General features: G+C 39.2%; 1 protein-coding gene across 1 annotated transcript in view; it reads right to left on the bottom strand.

Moving 5' to 3' along the window:
- The window catches only part of TGFBR1 (transforming growth factor beta receptor 1), a 33,319-nt gene that overhangs the window by 15,987 nt on the left and 1,528 nt on the right, over positions 1-15,804 (bottom strand). The window contains exons 2-4 of the mRNA XM_075083837.1: positions 9,487-9,738; positions 8,857-9,099; positions 3,996-4,226 (exon numbers count right to left, since the gene is read on the bottom strand). Of these exons, the coding sequence (XP_074939938.1) occupies positions 3,996-4,226; positions 8,857-9,099; positions 9,487-9,738 (726 nt within the window). The remainder of the gene's footprint in view (positions 1-3,995; positions 4,227-8,856; positions 9,100-9,486; positions 9,739-15,804) is intronic.

Below are 15,804 nucleotides of genomic sequence, written 5' to 3'. Positions count from 1 at the left end.
GGCACATGCTTGGTTTTTATACCAAATACTAGGTTTTGAAGTGTGACAGTATTGCTTGGTACCAGAGTTTTGAACTGCAGACTTATGTTCCAAGTTGAATGTTTAAAAGAAGTTATGGAAACTGCCTAATTGCATGTGTTCTCTAGTGTCACGTAGTGAACTGTTTCAAAGCAGAGAGTGAGACAGATTATCTGCATGCCAAAAAAGGCTAATGTAACAAAAAAATGAGGAAAAAGCAGTGAAAAGATCAGATACAGATGGGATCTATAACTAGAAAACACTTAGAAATGAGAGATTCAGGGAGATGTGAGGAAAAAACACTTTTGTCTGTGGCTGCAAGAGGACTGATATTTTGTTAGTGGAACAGCTTGACTCTATCACACTGAAATAGCCACTCAATTAAATTGATGAAAAGCACTTGAGCTATGTAGATTAGCAAGATCTTCCAATCAAATTCCTTCTTCTCAGGCTAAAACTAGAGCTTTGGAAAGAATAAATAACTCAAATATTACTTTTCTCAAGAGGAAGGAATTCTGCTCATTTCTCTGCAGCTTATTGCCTAACATCATTCTCGGGGATCTACTTACCATGTGAGGTAGTCTGACTGAACAAAACTTTCACTTACAGAAGCGCAGCTTTCAATTAAGGGGGAGGCATAGAAAGCCCAAAGTATTTTAGTTCATAAAGTTATCTGAAAGTGTGCAGTACAAGACGTCACCTTACTTGTAACATGACTACAGACAGTTACAGTTATGGACAGCTAATCCAGGGAAACATTTAGTACTGTAAACAGAGGTTTCTGCCACTGCTTTTCTGCTAGTAGAATAGTACAGATAAGTAGTCCCTGATACACTTTACAACTAAGTATCTAGTTTAGAAAGACAAGAGAAAAAACCCACCCAAACCCCAAATTATATTTAGGTGATTCAAAACAAGGCAATACATGGCCCAGAAAGTAATTTCCCTGACCTAGCAGTATCTGAAAGTTAGCATATACTGCTGGGTAGGTAAAGAGCTACCCAGAAAGAACACAACTACAGTTAAAATAATGCATTGCCTCTCAGCCTTCAAGCTGGCTTAACAGCAAGCATGTACTTCCCAGTAAATTTTGGGATGGGGAAAGCAAACAGATTGGACCAGCTCCTATAGCCTCCTGAACATCATGCAGCTGTGGTAGAGGAGAACATGCCATTAAGGCACATAGAATGTCTAAACAGTGTAGTAGAACGAGGAGCAAAGACAGTAGTTCAGTCACAAGCTTTAGGACTCCACCATCTGAGCTGGACACCACTGACTAATCTGTAAACTTGTAAACACTTTCTAATCTATACGTGCACCCTTCTACCTGAATGCCCCCTCTGTCCCCAGTTTTACAACTACAATGGCCAGCCAGATGTTCCCCAGCCATTGTGAAAAACACACATTTGTGTGAAGAGGAGAGACTTAATACCTTTATTAGTAGTGAGGATTGCACAACACTGGCCCACATTTACACCACAAAATACATGTCAGGAGATATGAGCCCTCAGCATTCATGACGGATACATGAGAACCTACTCCTGAGAATTCTTCTCCGTGTGTCACTGAAGCTTTCAGCAAGCACTGAATTGCAGGAATTGCACAAGTAGTTCCTTTTATTGCTGTATCTCTGTAGTCACCTTTGCAAGGTCTCAGACATGGAGCCAGGTTCGTGTAGTCTAATGACTTTGTGCATTCCAGCTAGGCTGTAATAACTCCTGAATGCATCAGTCTGCCATACAGAGAAATGGATGCAAATCCTTCACAGCATGTCTTGCACCTGGCACCTGATAAGCCTTTATCAGTTAGCACCAGCATCTACAATGAAAGACTGTTAATAGGTGTTTTTAAGCCATTGGTCTCTAAAGCCATGTTGTGACACACTTGCTCCTTTCAGAGTACCACAACAGTACACCTGCTAAACTGGAAGAACTACCTCCATAATGGTCCCCCTATGTTCTTCCATTTAATGGGATACAGGTGGCCTGAAGTATTCTAACCAAGGGTTGAAATATTAACGTCCTTCAACATTCCGGACTTCTGAATGCTTGACCCAGAGAATGGTGTGTACGTATTTCCTCACTGACAGAGTGTATAAGGTTATACTGAGAATTTTGTATTGGTGGGTTAATAATAATCCAGCTTTCCACATCTGCTCAGACAACAATACTGTTAGAAATAGAGTCAAGAATATCCACATTTTGAAAAATCTATCTTTATCCATTTTTTATAAACCAATTACCAACTAGTTCAAGAAAACAGAAGAACCTTGTCCTAAAGCCTTAAAGCCTCAAACACCGGTAATGACCTATCAACTAAGGATTTTTCACTGTATGCACAAGCATATTAACAATAGAAACAAGACAGTTTTATATTATGTAATGCTACAAGGATCTAAAGATGACCAAGTCAAATGGAATTTCATTTTGTTACATCTGGAACCTAAGCCAGCAATCAGAAAATTATTTTATAAACTCATTTAGGAAGCCTTCCTCCTACCGCCTTTGCACAGTAGTCAAGAGTATTTTGGGGACAAACGATCTATGGCTTTGGGGCAAAATGGGAGACCGGTATGCTTAACCACAGAGAGATTTTGTTAAAAGTTATATAGCTAAGGTATTACAATACATCCCATATACTTTTAAGTGAGACGTAGTACCTAAGGCTTCTGTAGAGATGGGTTTTCATTTGTGTCTTTAATGCAACCAATCTACTAATTTTAAACCCAGGCTCCAGATACTCCATTAGGTCCATCAGAACAAACTCAAGCTCTTGCAGGTGCTAATATCCAATAAAACTTTAGGCATGAAAGACAGACAGTTTCTAATGGTAAGCATAATAAGCTGTGGGGAAAAAAGTTGCCTGGTATGCTGTAGATCTGCAAGCTCTTGGAGGTTAACAAGCTGCACAAGTATCTGTTGGGAGCAAGTTAGCTATAGCTAACCTTTCCTGGAGAAGGGAAGTGTTTTACACAGCCTCTTGGGTTCTGTTCCAATTCTACAGATTTATAGATATAGAAACTTGAAATTAATCTAATGATAATTAAAAAGAACTCTGCTTACATATATACTTCAACTACACTAAAACCATTTAGGAATTTCCCACAAAACTGAGAACCCTTTAAGAATCCAGGATGTGTGTGGATTCTTGACTCCTCCCTAAGGTGACAGAATTTTCTGTTAATGCTTTCTTTGCAAAAAAGTCAAAGGCCATTTGTGGTGAAACATGTAATTTCAGCTTAAAATAACTGAATGAAATATTGTAACATTTTAGCTCTCCTTAATGTAAGAAATTAAAAACTTTCGCTGGTTTTGCTAAAATTTCGTGTCTTGGACTGCAGGAAAACCCAAGAAAGATTCAGCTGACTGAAACCACAACAAATCGAGATAAAAAATGGTTTAACTGTTCTTCTTAGTGGATACTTAAAGGCTTATCAGGAGAGCTTTAAAAAACAGGTACTGTTTTTTAATATTAGGAACAAATAATGAATTCCCTTTTTCCAATTTCTTTTCTAACTGGAGTTCTAAATGACTACTCATATTTCAGCCTTATAAAGTATGAGGTAGAAGATTAATTTTTATTAGGACAACAGTATTAGACATGATCTCTTTTGGTCCCACACATCTATTTAGGCTGTTAAGGGAGTGCAGGTACAGATATTCAGCAAACATGTGGCCTGACAAGATAAAGCATCTCCTTGATACCAAACTTAAACAGTATTTTAACTTGCTTGTAGAAATTACACCTCATTAAATATGCTTTTAAGATTTAAACAAAGCATGTTTTCCAGAAAAAGGAAAAGGTACTTCTTTCTTTCATTAAACCTATGAAAAGCCTGCCAAACCCTGAAATGCTCTAGTAACAAAATTATTTTTTGCTACTCTTAATTGGATCCTTACAACTTTATTTGCCCCTCCGTTTACCATCTATTCTGACCAGGTACACAATCAGCAAAATGAATCCATAGCATCACTAACCTTTGTTGTCTGCAGCTATAAATCCAAGAATGTTTTCATGCCGTAGCATAACTGTTTGATAAATTTCTGCTTCACGAAACCACGAGCGTTCCTCTCTTGAAGAAAAGATCTTCACAGCAACTTCTTCTCCTCTCCACTTCCCTCGCCAGACTTCTCCAAAACGACCCTTACCAATGCTCTCTTGAAGTACTATAGTTCTTGCAATTGTTCTTTGCACAAGTAAAGGTAAACCTAAAAAGATGTAACATTAACCTTAAACATCACCAGCAAAATAAGCACTATCATAAGTATTAAATATAAGATCTATATTCTGTTAAGATATTTCTTGATGCACATAAAGTCTCTTGAAATTTTTAACAGCTTGCTGCTAACAGTTAACAGGCATGTAGGTAAGATGCTGCCTTCAAGCTAGAAGGCCAGCAAAACAAGTACTCAAAGACATTATGCTACAAACTGCCTCTACAGTTGTTAAAAAGAAGCCACAAACTTCCTTTCAGTTTAGAATTTTGACAGTTGTTGATCCATAAAGTTTTATTTTAATGAAAAAACAAACCATGAAGCAATCAGGACCAGGACTGAGGAGGTTTTTCTGTTTAGTGGCTTTTTTTTTTAGATTTTAAGGGGGTTTTGTTTGTGGGGTGGGGTTTCTTAATTAGAAAAAGACCTGCCTATAACTCTCCTGGCAAAGCAGTTCAAGAAGGCTTTTACTACTGATTCATTTACTTGATTTATCACTGGATATGTCTCCGTCCATTTTTAAGTTAAATTTAAACCATGCTTATCAGCAACACTGTCAAATGTTCACGCTCATGCTTAAACCAGTAGGCTGTTAGCCTCTCAATCCGCTGTAATAGGAAAACATCCTTGTAATGCAAACTTCCCATTTCATGGGCCATCCTTGTGCACCTCACTATAATTACACTTGAGAAAAATGCTTACATTCATAAAGGTTTTACAGCTTCAGAACACCTACAAGTTTCAACTTGGAGCCTCATAATATGCTCCAGTAGGTTTATGTAACAAACAAGAAACACTGGCATCAATCAATCAGTGTGGGTTTTCTGTTTATTTTAAATCTTTCCTGTTGTAACTGCAAGGCTTGTCACAGAATTCTGCAGTGATACTACACTGCAGAATGAATGTATCAGCTAGGTTATTTGCTCACCATAAACTCTTTTGGTATAGGATTATTTCACTTAAACACTTTACGAAGTAATCTATTACTCCATAATCACTGTTCCAACAGCTGATATAAAGAAATAAAGATATTCTTCTGCTATAGAATAAAAATCCCAGCTAATAGCTCAACTAACTAGCTCCTGCCCATCTCTGGATATTCTTTACTAATAACAGCATTAGATGGACATCTGATCTAGTCAGCAGCATTGCCATGCTTGTGTTTCAGTCTGAGGAGTAAAAATTAAAACACTGCAGTGTTCAGAAGAGTTCCTCAAGAATTCCAGACATACAGGAATTTTAATTTAGCTCTTAACCTTCTGGACATGAAGGATTTCAATTTCACAATACAAACCCTCAATCATCAGGTTTACATGTCACAGTACAATAAAAACCCTGCTCACTGATCTATTCACCTTGCTCCTATACTTATTTTTAGAATATTTACAATATTCAACCTGCTTCTGGCAACTGTGCTTTCTCTTACTACTGCTGCTGAACAAAACTAGAAGATTGGAATCCATATTTATCTTAAATCCGTAAGAGTTCCTTACGGACTTTGTTGCAACTGAGGCAGTGTCCCCTTTTTGCTATAGAAGAAACACAACCCTGTATTGCCAGGAACTTGAGCAACTGCTTTACTGTAAGCCAGACTGAAGAGTACCTCACTGGAAATAGCTACATTAGCTTTTAACATAAAGACTGGGCACAACTGTACTTCAAGCTCTTAACTGTCCATGAAGAACAATGGCAGTTTGCTAATCAGGAGGATGAAAAAGTTGGAGCACATATTAAATTCAACAGCAGCTCCTAACATTTGGCATCTTGCATTCAGCCACATTCATCTAATCTATACATGAAGCCTTCATCATCATAGAATCACAGAATCATTAAGGTTGCGAAAGACCTCTAGGATCATCAAGTCCAGCCATCAACCCAACACCACCTTGCCACCTAAACCATGTCCCCAAATGCCACGTCTACATGTCTTTTAAATACCTCCAGGGATGGTGACTCCACCACATCTCTGGGCAGCCTCTTCCAATGCCTGAACACACTTTCGTTAAAGAAATATTTCCTAATACCCAATCTAAACCTCCCCGATGTAACTTAAGGCCATTTCTTCTTGTTCTATCATTAGTAACTTGGGAGAAGAGACAAACACCCACCACGCTACAGCCTCCTTTCAGGTAGTTGTAGAGAGCAGTAAGGTCTCCCCTCAGCCTCTTCTTCTCCAGGCTAAACAACCCCAGCTCCCTCAACCTCTCCTCATAAGACACATTCTCCAGATCCTTCACCAGCTTCATTGCCTTTCTCTGGACATGCTCCAGCTACTCAGCGCCCTTCTTGTAGTGAGGGGCCCAAAACTGAACACAGTATTTGAGGTGCGGCCTCACCAGTGCCGAGTACAGAGGCACAATCACTTCCCTACTCCTGGCCACACTATTCCTGCTACAAGCCAGGATGCTGTTGGCCTCTTGGCCACTTGGGCACACTGCTGGCTCATGTTCAGGCAGCTGTCAACCAGCACCCCCAGGTCCTTTTCTGCCACACAGCTTTCCAGCCACTCTTTCCCAAGCCTGTAGGATTACACAGGGTTTTTGTGATCAAAGTGCAGGACCCAGCACTTGGCCTTGTTAAACCTCATACAACTGGCCTCAACCCATCAATCCAGCCTGTCCAAGTCCTTCTGCAGAGCCTTCCTACCCTCGAGCAGATAAACACTCCTGTCCAGCTTGGTGTCACCTGCAAACTTACGAAGGGTAATCCCCTCATCCAGATCACTGATAAAGATATTAAACAAGACTGGCCCCAACACTGAGCTATGGGGAACCCCGCTTGTCACCAGCCACCAACTGGCTTTAGCTCTGTTTAGCAACTCTCTGGGCTCAGCTATCCAGCCAATTTTTAACCCAGTGAAGAGTACACCCATCCAAGCCATGAGCCACCAGCTTCTCTAGGAGGATGCTGTGGGAGACAATGTCAAAGGCTTTGCTAAAGTCCAGATAGATAACACCCACAGCTTTTCTCATCCACCAGGCGGGTCACCCTGTCATAAAAGGAGATCAGGGTGGTCAGGCAGGACCTGCCTTTCATGAGGCCATGCTGGCTGGGCCTGATCCTCTGGTTGTCCTGCACTTGCCTGGTGTGCTCACTCAAGATGAACCACTCCATGATCTTTGCCGGTACCGAGGTCAGGCTGACAGGCCTGTAGTTCCCTGTATCCTCCTTCCAGCCCTTCTTGCAGATGGGGGTCACATTGGCAAACCTCCCCCATTAACCAGGATAGCTGATAAGTGATGGAGAGTGGCTTGGCAAGCTCCTCCACCAGCTCCCTTGGTACTCTAGGGTGGATCCCATCCAGCCCCATAGACTTCTGGGTGTTCAGTTGGCACAGCAGGTCATAAACTGCTTCCCCTTGGATTATGGCGGGGGGGTTTATTCTCTCCATCCCTCCCTTCCAGCTCAGGGGGCTGAATACCCTGGGGATAACTGGTCTGACGGTTAAAGACCGAGACAAATAAGGCTTTTAGTACTTCAGCCTTTTCCTCATTATCAGAGGCTATGTTCCCTCCACGTCCAATAGAGAATAGATATTCTCCTTCGTTCTCTTTTTGCTGTTAATGTATTTCCAAAAACATTTTTTGTCATCCCTTGCAACAGTGGCCAGATTGAATTCTGGCTGGGCTTTTGCTTGTCTAATTTTGTCTCTGCAAGACCTAACAAGATCCCTATACTCTTGAGTTACCTGCCCCTTCTTCCAAAGTTTTACCAATTTTTTTCCTGAGTCCTTGTTCAGCCACACCAGTCATCTTCCCCACCAGTTCGTCTTGCAGCATATGGGGACAGCCTGCTCCTGTGTCTTTAAGACTTCCTTCCTGAAGAATGCCCAGCCTTCCTGGACTCCTTTGCCCTTCAGGACTGCCTCCCAAGGGACTCTCCCAACCAGTGCCCTGAACAGGCCAAAGTCTTCCCTCCACAAGTCCATGGTAGTGGTTTTGCTGACCCTGCTTCTTACTTCACCAAGGATTGAGAACTCTATCATACAATAGCAGAACCTATATGCAGTGAACAGACTACTGCCTCATCTTCCCAGAGCAATACCTGTTAAAGTCAGAACTAAAACAAAAATTCATGAAATCAAGGCATAAAAATTCTTTACGTGTGAACTGCATACTGCATCCATGCTATACATATAGAAACGTCTATTTGCAACTGGAAAAGTACCTTCTGTAAGGAGAGAATTGGCTAAAATATTAACTCAGTATTTTTCACCTACCAATAACTACAGGTATAAGTGAATTTTCAGATTAAAGCTAAAGACAAAAATTCACAAATTATGTCAAAGCCACAGAAGATGGTAATTTAGCTATGCTGTGCAGAACAAAAACGTAGATGACTGAACCTTACTAACAGGGGAAACAAAACATTTACAATAGCTGTGATATTCCCTGCATATCACAGACTGTACTCTCAGAATGACGGGGAACAATAGCAGCAACTCAGGGTGTTCCTTTGATTTCACTTATTTCCATATATTGAATCTTCACTGATATTGAGTGAATCTACATGGAAGTAGCTTTCCTGAATTATAAGCTTAAGTAGATTTGAAAGTATTAAAAAATTTTGATGCCTTAAAAGGCTAGTAGTCATTACCCTGTGTTTAAGAGAAGTGTGATACTACCTGAACCAGAGCCTGAAGTCGTCATATCATAAATTAAATCCTTTAGAGTAGTTCCTTCCGATATAAAGGGACGATCCAGTGAGGGATCTTCTTCACTTGGCACACGATGATGAATTACAGTACGATTATGACAAAGATATAGAATCAACATTAGCGAAATACAGACAAAGCAGACAGGTCCAGCAATGACAGCAGCCAGTTCCACAGGTCCTAGATGAGAAGCCGGTTTTCCTGGAGTAGGGCCTGATAGTAAAAATAAAAGAAAATGGTAGAACTACTTCTTTTTATGCAGCTGTATTGTATTTTGCAGTGATCTTCAAATTATTTCAATTTATTGATTAAAACTTCTGCACATTACCTTTTTCAAGACTCAAAATCAGTATTACTAAGGACAAAAGCAATTATGTGCTTGCTCACAGTTTCCATTTAAATTGCATATATGTTCAAAAGTGGCCTAACATCCCTATCCAGAGGATTAAATTTCTTGTTCCAAATACTTTGAAATTTTATTAGCAGAATCTAATGTGCACTTTAGGCCTTGAAATTCACCTACAACTTCAAAACTGAAACTTCTACTTTTACAGAATTTCCTGTTAGAAAAAAAAAATCAAATATGCCCAAACCCCTTACCTGGTGTTGGAATTGGAAGTTCTATTTTATTGCAGTGGTCTTTGTCACAGCAATGAGGCACAGTAATTACTCCATCTCTGGAGGAGGAGGCGCAAACAAATGGCCTGTCTCGGGGAATCAGATCAGTTTCTGCTATACACATACTATTGTGTATGACTTTGTCTGCAGTTCGTGTTACTGAAGTAAAACACAGCCCATCTGTCACACATGTGAAGTTGTCTTTTGTACATAGATGGCAGTAACACTGTAACGCTGTATTGAGAAAAACATTAATGTTAGTACCGTACATGTGAGCTGAGAAACAACTTGAATGACTAAAAAGTTCAAAACACTAGGAGGCCTATAATCTTTTTGGCTACATAAACACAGAACTGTAACACTAAGGAATACTACAAGGCTTTTTAGTGGGACAAAAAAAATTGGAGATGAGCAGAGGAAAGAAAGCAAAGTTTAAAGCTGAAGTCATCTCTCCTTACACAATGAAGTATTAGAAGGCTGCAATCCTAGGTGTTCCTCCAGGTTAAGAAGTTACATTACAGTTCCTCATGTTAAAGATCTAGACTTTTTAGTAACACTGTATCCTCTATAGCATGCAATTCTGCTATTTTCAGACCCAACACAAATAATACCATTTTTTTCACAATCACCACAGGTATAGCTTTATTAAGTGACAAACAGGACAAGCTGGCTACCCAAGACTAATGCTTTACACATTACTTGATGGCTTCAATTTTGCACTGAGGAAAGGGCATATAAAGGCTTACTCCTCATTAAAAACAAACCCTGAATTACCTGAGAACACACCCTTTTCACACAAGCAGAACACGGTTTAGACTTGTTGTTTATGAAGCCACAGGAAAACATTGCCTTACATTATGCAAGTTTCTGGTTTACTAAAGCTATCAATTGCACTAGTAAAGGAGAGGGCACGGAGAGGGAAGCAGGAATCTTAGGAAGGCTAATCATGTTTAAGATGATCAGGTTTCATTCTTTAAATTGCAGTTCTTAGATAAGGAAGACTACTACCTCAAATTTCTTTCTCCGTTCCTTCCTGCATTTACAGGACCCCAGCCAGACAGAAAACAGTGCAGTAGCAACAATAAAAGTATCAATACACTTTGAGTCTACTTGTTCATGTGCAGAGATTAAAAGCTGGCATAGAACTTGTGTGCACACATGCAGAAAGATTAAAATACAGAAGTTTACGCAAATTTAAAGTCTTAAACACTCATGCCCAAAACAAAAATCCACTGAGCCATAACAAGCCTCTTTCAAGGACACATACAAAATTTCACACCAAAGGTGTTCAGATTAATGGGTGGCAAAGCAAAAGACAACCCAAAATCTGAAATTTGGTGTTTCATTTAAATTCAAGATAGCCACCTGAACTGCCTCAGATTTTACACCCCTCTCTATCCTTAGATATCATGGATTTAAGTAAATGGCCATCTGATCTCAAATACATATTACACCTCAAAGTCTTGATTCCGAGTTGTACCCCTTTCTCTGAAAAGACCTCCTTCCCCCAAGATTCTGCATCAAAACAGATTATTGCCAATCATCCTCTCCTGTTACAGAAAAGATGAGATAAAGTTCTTAGGGACCACTACAGAAAGACAACCATGTTTCCAAGAGTCACCAGCTCATAGGCAAGTCAGAAAAGGGGAGGGAAAAAGCAAACAAACCATGAACGGGATTGCAGAATTATTTGTTTAGTATGACGACTATTGGAAAAAATAATTAGAAAAATACAAAAAATGAGAACTGGCACATGGGAAGGTAAAGCTTCTTAACAGTACCACTTTTTGAAGCTGCACCTTCCCACCCCCCCATCAGAGAACTAAGGACAGTCTTATTATTCAGAGTTTAACTATGAGAACATTTGTTACTTTCCTGTTGGTGTGCCTTTGGTAATTTACACTTGAACAAAATTTTTTAACCCATTGAAACCACAGAAGTTTCCTAAAATATTCACACATTGATTTCAACTTCCTTAACAAGCAGGCCTGTATCTCACTGGCTTCATCCATGACTTCTTTCCCCCCTATTTAAATAATATCTTTGGCTCATCATAACTGCATGCGTCTGAATGCCTACAGTAAGAGATATTCAGTACCATATTCAGACATATTCAGTGTGATATACTTATATTAAGTCACTGTACAGAGGCCAAGTTACTGGAAGTGAAAAATGAGGTTTGCATTGACCTTGTTACACTTACTCATTTTCCTGATCTTGTCAAGTTGTAGTCACACACTGATACCACAATGGCTAAATAAAGCATTTGGTTACTTATCTTGCTCATTCATATTGTTCCCACCCCTCTTTTGCTACAGAATTCCCAATGAGTACAACTTGATACAATTTATAATTCTGCTCCAGTTTGACGCCACTACCTTCCAGTGTCCTGTCAAGACACAGTACATTGTCACACACAACTGAATGGTTTCCTCTGCACAAACGGATCACTAGTTTCTTCTGAAGCTATTCCCCTGCCTCCCCTTAAAAGAAGAAAACAATGCCTAATCAGCTGAAGAGCCAAAGCTTCTAGGAATACAGGTTTTTGCTGCTCTCTAGTGGACATACTCTTAAAAAAAAACAACAAAACCCACACATTAAAAATGTTTCAGCCCCCTTCCTACCCTTTCAACTTAAAATTCTTCATGCCTTTCAACTCAAGCATAACAGTACAATTTCCAGATTTTACTAACAGGAAAAGTAATTCAGCATCTTCAGCAACAATCCATACCAGTTGGAGAGCAAATGGAATTGGAATATCCTTGCCCATGACTCACTCTCCAGTTATCTATGCATAAAAGAAAGTCTACGACTACATGAACACATTGTACATGAGATTCAACATCAGTGGGGTGAGGGGATGTCGATGACCAACTGTAGTTAATTCACTTCATTCCTATAAGGAAGCATTTTCACTTATAACTGATCTTAAAGAGATATCATACTGTTGTCCTCTTGGAGATATGAATTTTTGCCTTGTCTCCAGGCAGTCCATGTTCCTGTCTGAGAAGCATTACAGCACTTTTAAAAACTCAGAAACCAGTCAGGCCTCCAAGTTCACTTAAATAAATACAAACATTTCTAGAATGGGTCAGCAGCAGTATCCGATAATGACAACTCTGATGCAAGCTGATCTTCCACAGCCAGTAATATCTTTCAGGTGTAATGCATTTCAATGCATTTGGAGAATACCCTTTAAATCTATTACCACTAAAAGCTCCTTCAAAACTACTAAGCTCAAAGCGGAGGAGGGGAGAAAGTATCATTCAAGTCTTAGTCCACATTTTCCATGGCACAGAGGTTGGGTTTTATTTTTCTTTTTTAAAGTATTACAACAGTGTTTGGATGGAACCACAAGCATGAAGCTCTACTACCAACTAATGAAAGGTCAGATTTGTTTAAGTGACATGAGGCTTGGGAAATGAAAGAACAGACAGCTAAATGAATGCACTGAATGTTATATAGACAACCAGTGGCAAAACCAAGAACAGAAACTGGGTCACCATCATAATTTAGTGCCTTCTCTATTGCATTTCCTCACCACGCCATGACCATTCTACATGATCATTCCTGCTTTATGTGACTGCCTGCCATAACAGAAAACAGTGAGACAATACAGTTATAAAAGTGTGTGCGCGCGCGGATTATGACACACAGCATATCACAGAACATGCAACAGCATACTTATCCTATCTCCATCTCATTTAATAATAGATTAATCTCTTGTGTTGAATACAACTACTTGGGTAATTTCTCAGACTCCGACAGCTTTATATTCCCTGTAAAAAGTCTCTCTCCAATGGGTGTTGCAGCCTGGAAAGCCCACAGCAAGGGTAAAGCAAGCTGGCAACATAAATAAGACACTGAAACTACACAGCTTGACAAGACTTAAAATAAGCTGCTTCCCAAGCACTCAGATATTAACACTATATACAAAACGTGAACAGAGAATTAAGTACACCCTATCCGCTTAACTTTTAGAAGTCTGTACTATTAGGTACCTATCAAAACAGTCTCTCTTGTAACTGTTGTCTTTCTGAACTACATAAAACACTAGGAATTGCTACATAGTATTTGCTCACATCCTACAGAACTACTTCAACATAGAACTTCAGAATTTTTGGTTGGAAATCATGCTGAAATACTGTATTTCAAAGGATACTAACAAAGGGTATTAGAGTAGTTGAAACTTGTGAGGTGCTCTAAAAACCCCAACCCTACATCTCATAATGAGTAATTAACAACTTTATATTATTAATACTTTTGTTTATTTCATCAAAATTTGTAAAACAAAGGTATATAAGATGACGAGTAGTCTCAAGGACCCTAAAAGCAGCATTATGCTGAAGAAGAAACTCCAGATCCTCTTCTTTCGGCATTATAACTTCTCCCGTGGCAAGTACAATTTTTGAAACAAATATTTCATCAGAAATTAGATCTTCACCAGAATAACAATCAGGACTCTTGGTTCCACAAGTTGTAGAGTTTCAGGGGATAAAGGAGCGAGGCAATGATGTGCAAGGGACAGTAACAGATTTTGGGGAGATGAGCAAGAGGGCTGCAGTGTTTACTGGTAGTTTTTTTTTCCTCCATCCAATAAAATTTGCCAGAAGTAAAAGAGCATAATACAAAAAAAGGTGCTTTCAGCTTCCTATTCTCTTATTCAGACAATCTCCTCAAACAATACACCTGACTCATCTCTGAGCTCTTGTAGCTCAAGATACAAAACTGTTTAGGTCTTACAACATCTGAGACATGGGTACATTTTTTTAAACCATGATACTTCATGACTTTGACTAACACATTCTTCTCAAAGGCACTAATTAAGTGTGGCTGTTGTAAAATAACAGCACTGGATGCCCAAAGTTTTCAGGACAACTTTCGAACACACTTCATCCATCTTTGTTAAGCAAAACTTCCACTGAAAACAGTGCTTTTTGGCAACCAAAGCAATGTACTCAAGAAAACGGACAAACTGCTTTATTAAGGCACTATCATCAGCTTGCAAGTTGTGATAAAGCTTGGTGAAAAATCTCAGCTTCTAAAAAGCAATATGTTATTCTCTGCAGTGCAGGTGCCAAACAGCACTATCAGGTTTTCCGCATCTCATGCATAAAGCTACTCACAGATACATTCATTCCTCTTACAGCAAGGTACATTAAAAATTTGTTTCTGGTAACTTTCATAGAAGAATATGCTTTAGAAAAGCAGAAGAAAGTTAAAATTAGAAGCCTGGGTTATAATTTTACTAACATTATGAAAACAGAGAGAATAAAGATCTTAATTTGTACTTTTAAATTCATTTCAGCATACAAATCAGATTTCCATCTTTATTTGCGATTAGGAGCAACTGTGTGAATGCAAGTCATCCCAAGAGATGACTCCCCAGTCTTGGGGAGACCAAAGACTATGGCTCACACAGGAGAGGGGAAAAAAAACCCAGCTAAATTTCAGACTCTGTCTTACAAATTAGGGCTGTTCTACTGTTCAGCTAGCTGTTGTGATTCATCACATGCCCGATCTCCATATAAACTATATGACAAGACAATTTATCCACACAACAGTAGTATATTGCAGAACAGCAGCATCAGAAGCAATCAGAAAATGCCTAATGTTTGTCAGCCCATGATAAGAATACTATCAGTAGCCAAATCATATCTTGCATTTCTTTGTCAACTTAGACCACAAGGTTCAGACAAAGTAACCACTTTACCAGTACTGGGACTTGTCTATGAGTTATGGATCAAGAACCCTGGATTCTCCCCCTATTCCTTTGGATAGGAAGAATTTATCTTTTTGTTTAGAAAAAGATGTAGCATACCACCACTTCTGTCCTTAAGCTTTTGTATGGAAGTCTATTGCCCTTTTTTAAACATAAAGCTTTTAGACCTTAATTTCAGCACCGAGATTGAGTGAAAAGTGTTGATTGGTTGGAGGCTTTAAAAGGAAACAGAAAAGTTCAAAGCTGAAATCAAGGTAAAGTTTCCTTCAACATCTACACTGGATGTATTACAAATGAAAGCTTTAAATTGTTGAAGCCTGCTGCACCTTTTCAAGAACCACCATTGGTAACTTAAGCTTATTTCACTATTTCCACATCAAAGACTGTCAATCATCTTTGATAAGAATATGGGCAACTAACACAGCATTTTATTATGGCAATTATGTTATCTTTAATTAAAATTTTCTTTACAGCATGAGTACTGTCTTAGATTGGATTGTGAACAGCATGGTAAAAATCCAGATCAAGGGATGTCTTAAAGCTGTAACTGAAGAAGAAAGTTGTGTTGCTTCTCTACT

The sequence above is a fragment of the Phalacrocorax aristotelis genome, chromosome 2, assembly GCF_949628215.1.
Source record: "Phalacrocorax aristotelis chromosome 2, bGulAri2.1, whole genome shotgun sequence".
Classification (NCBI taxonomy): domain Eukaryota; kingdom Metazoa; phylum Chordata; class Aves; order Suliformes; family Phalacrocoracidae; genus Phalacrocorax; species Phalacrocorax aristotelis.
Note: the sequence above shows the minus strand (reverse complement) of the source record. Positions and strands in the feature narration are given on the sequence as shown.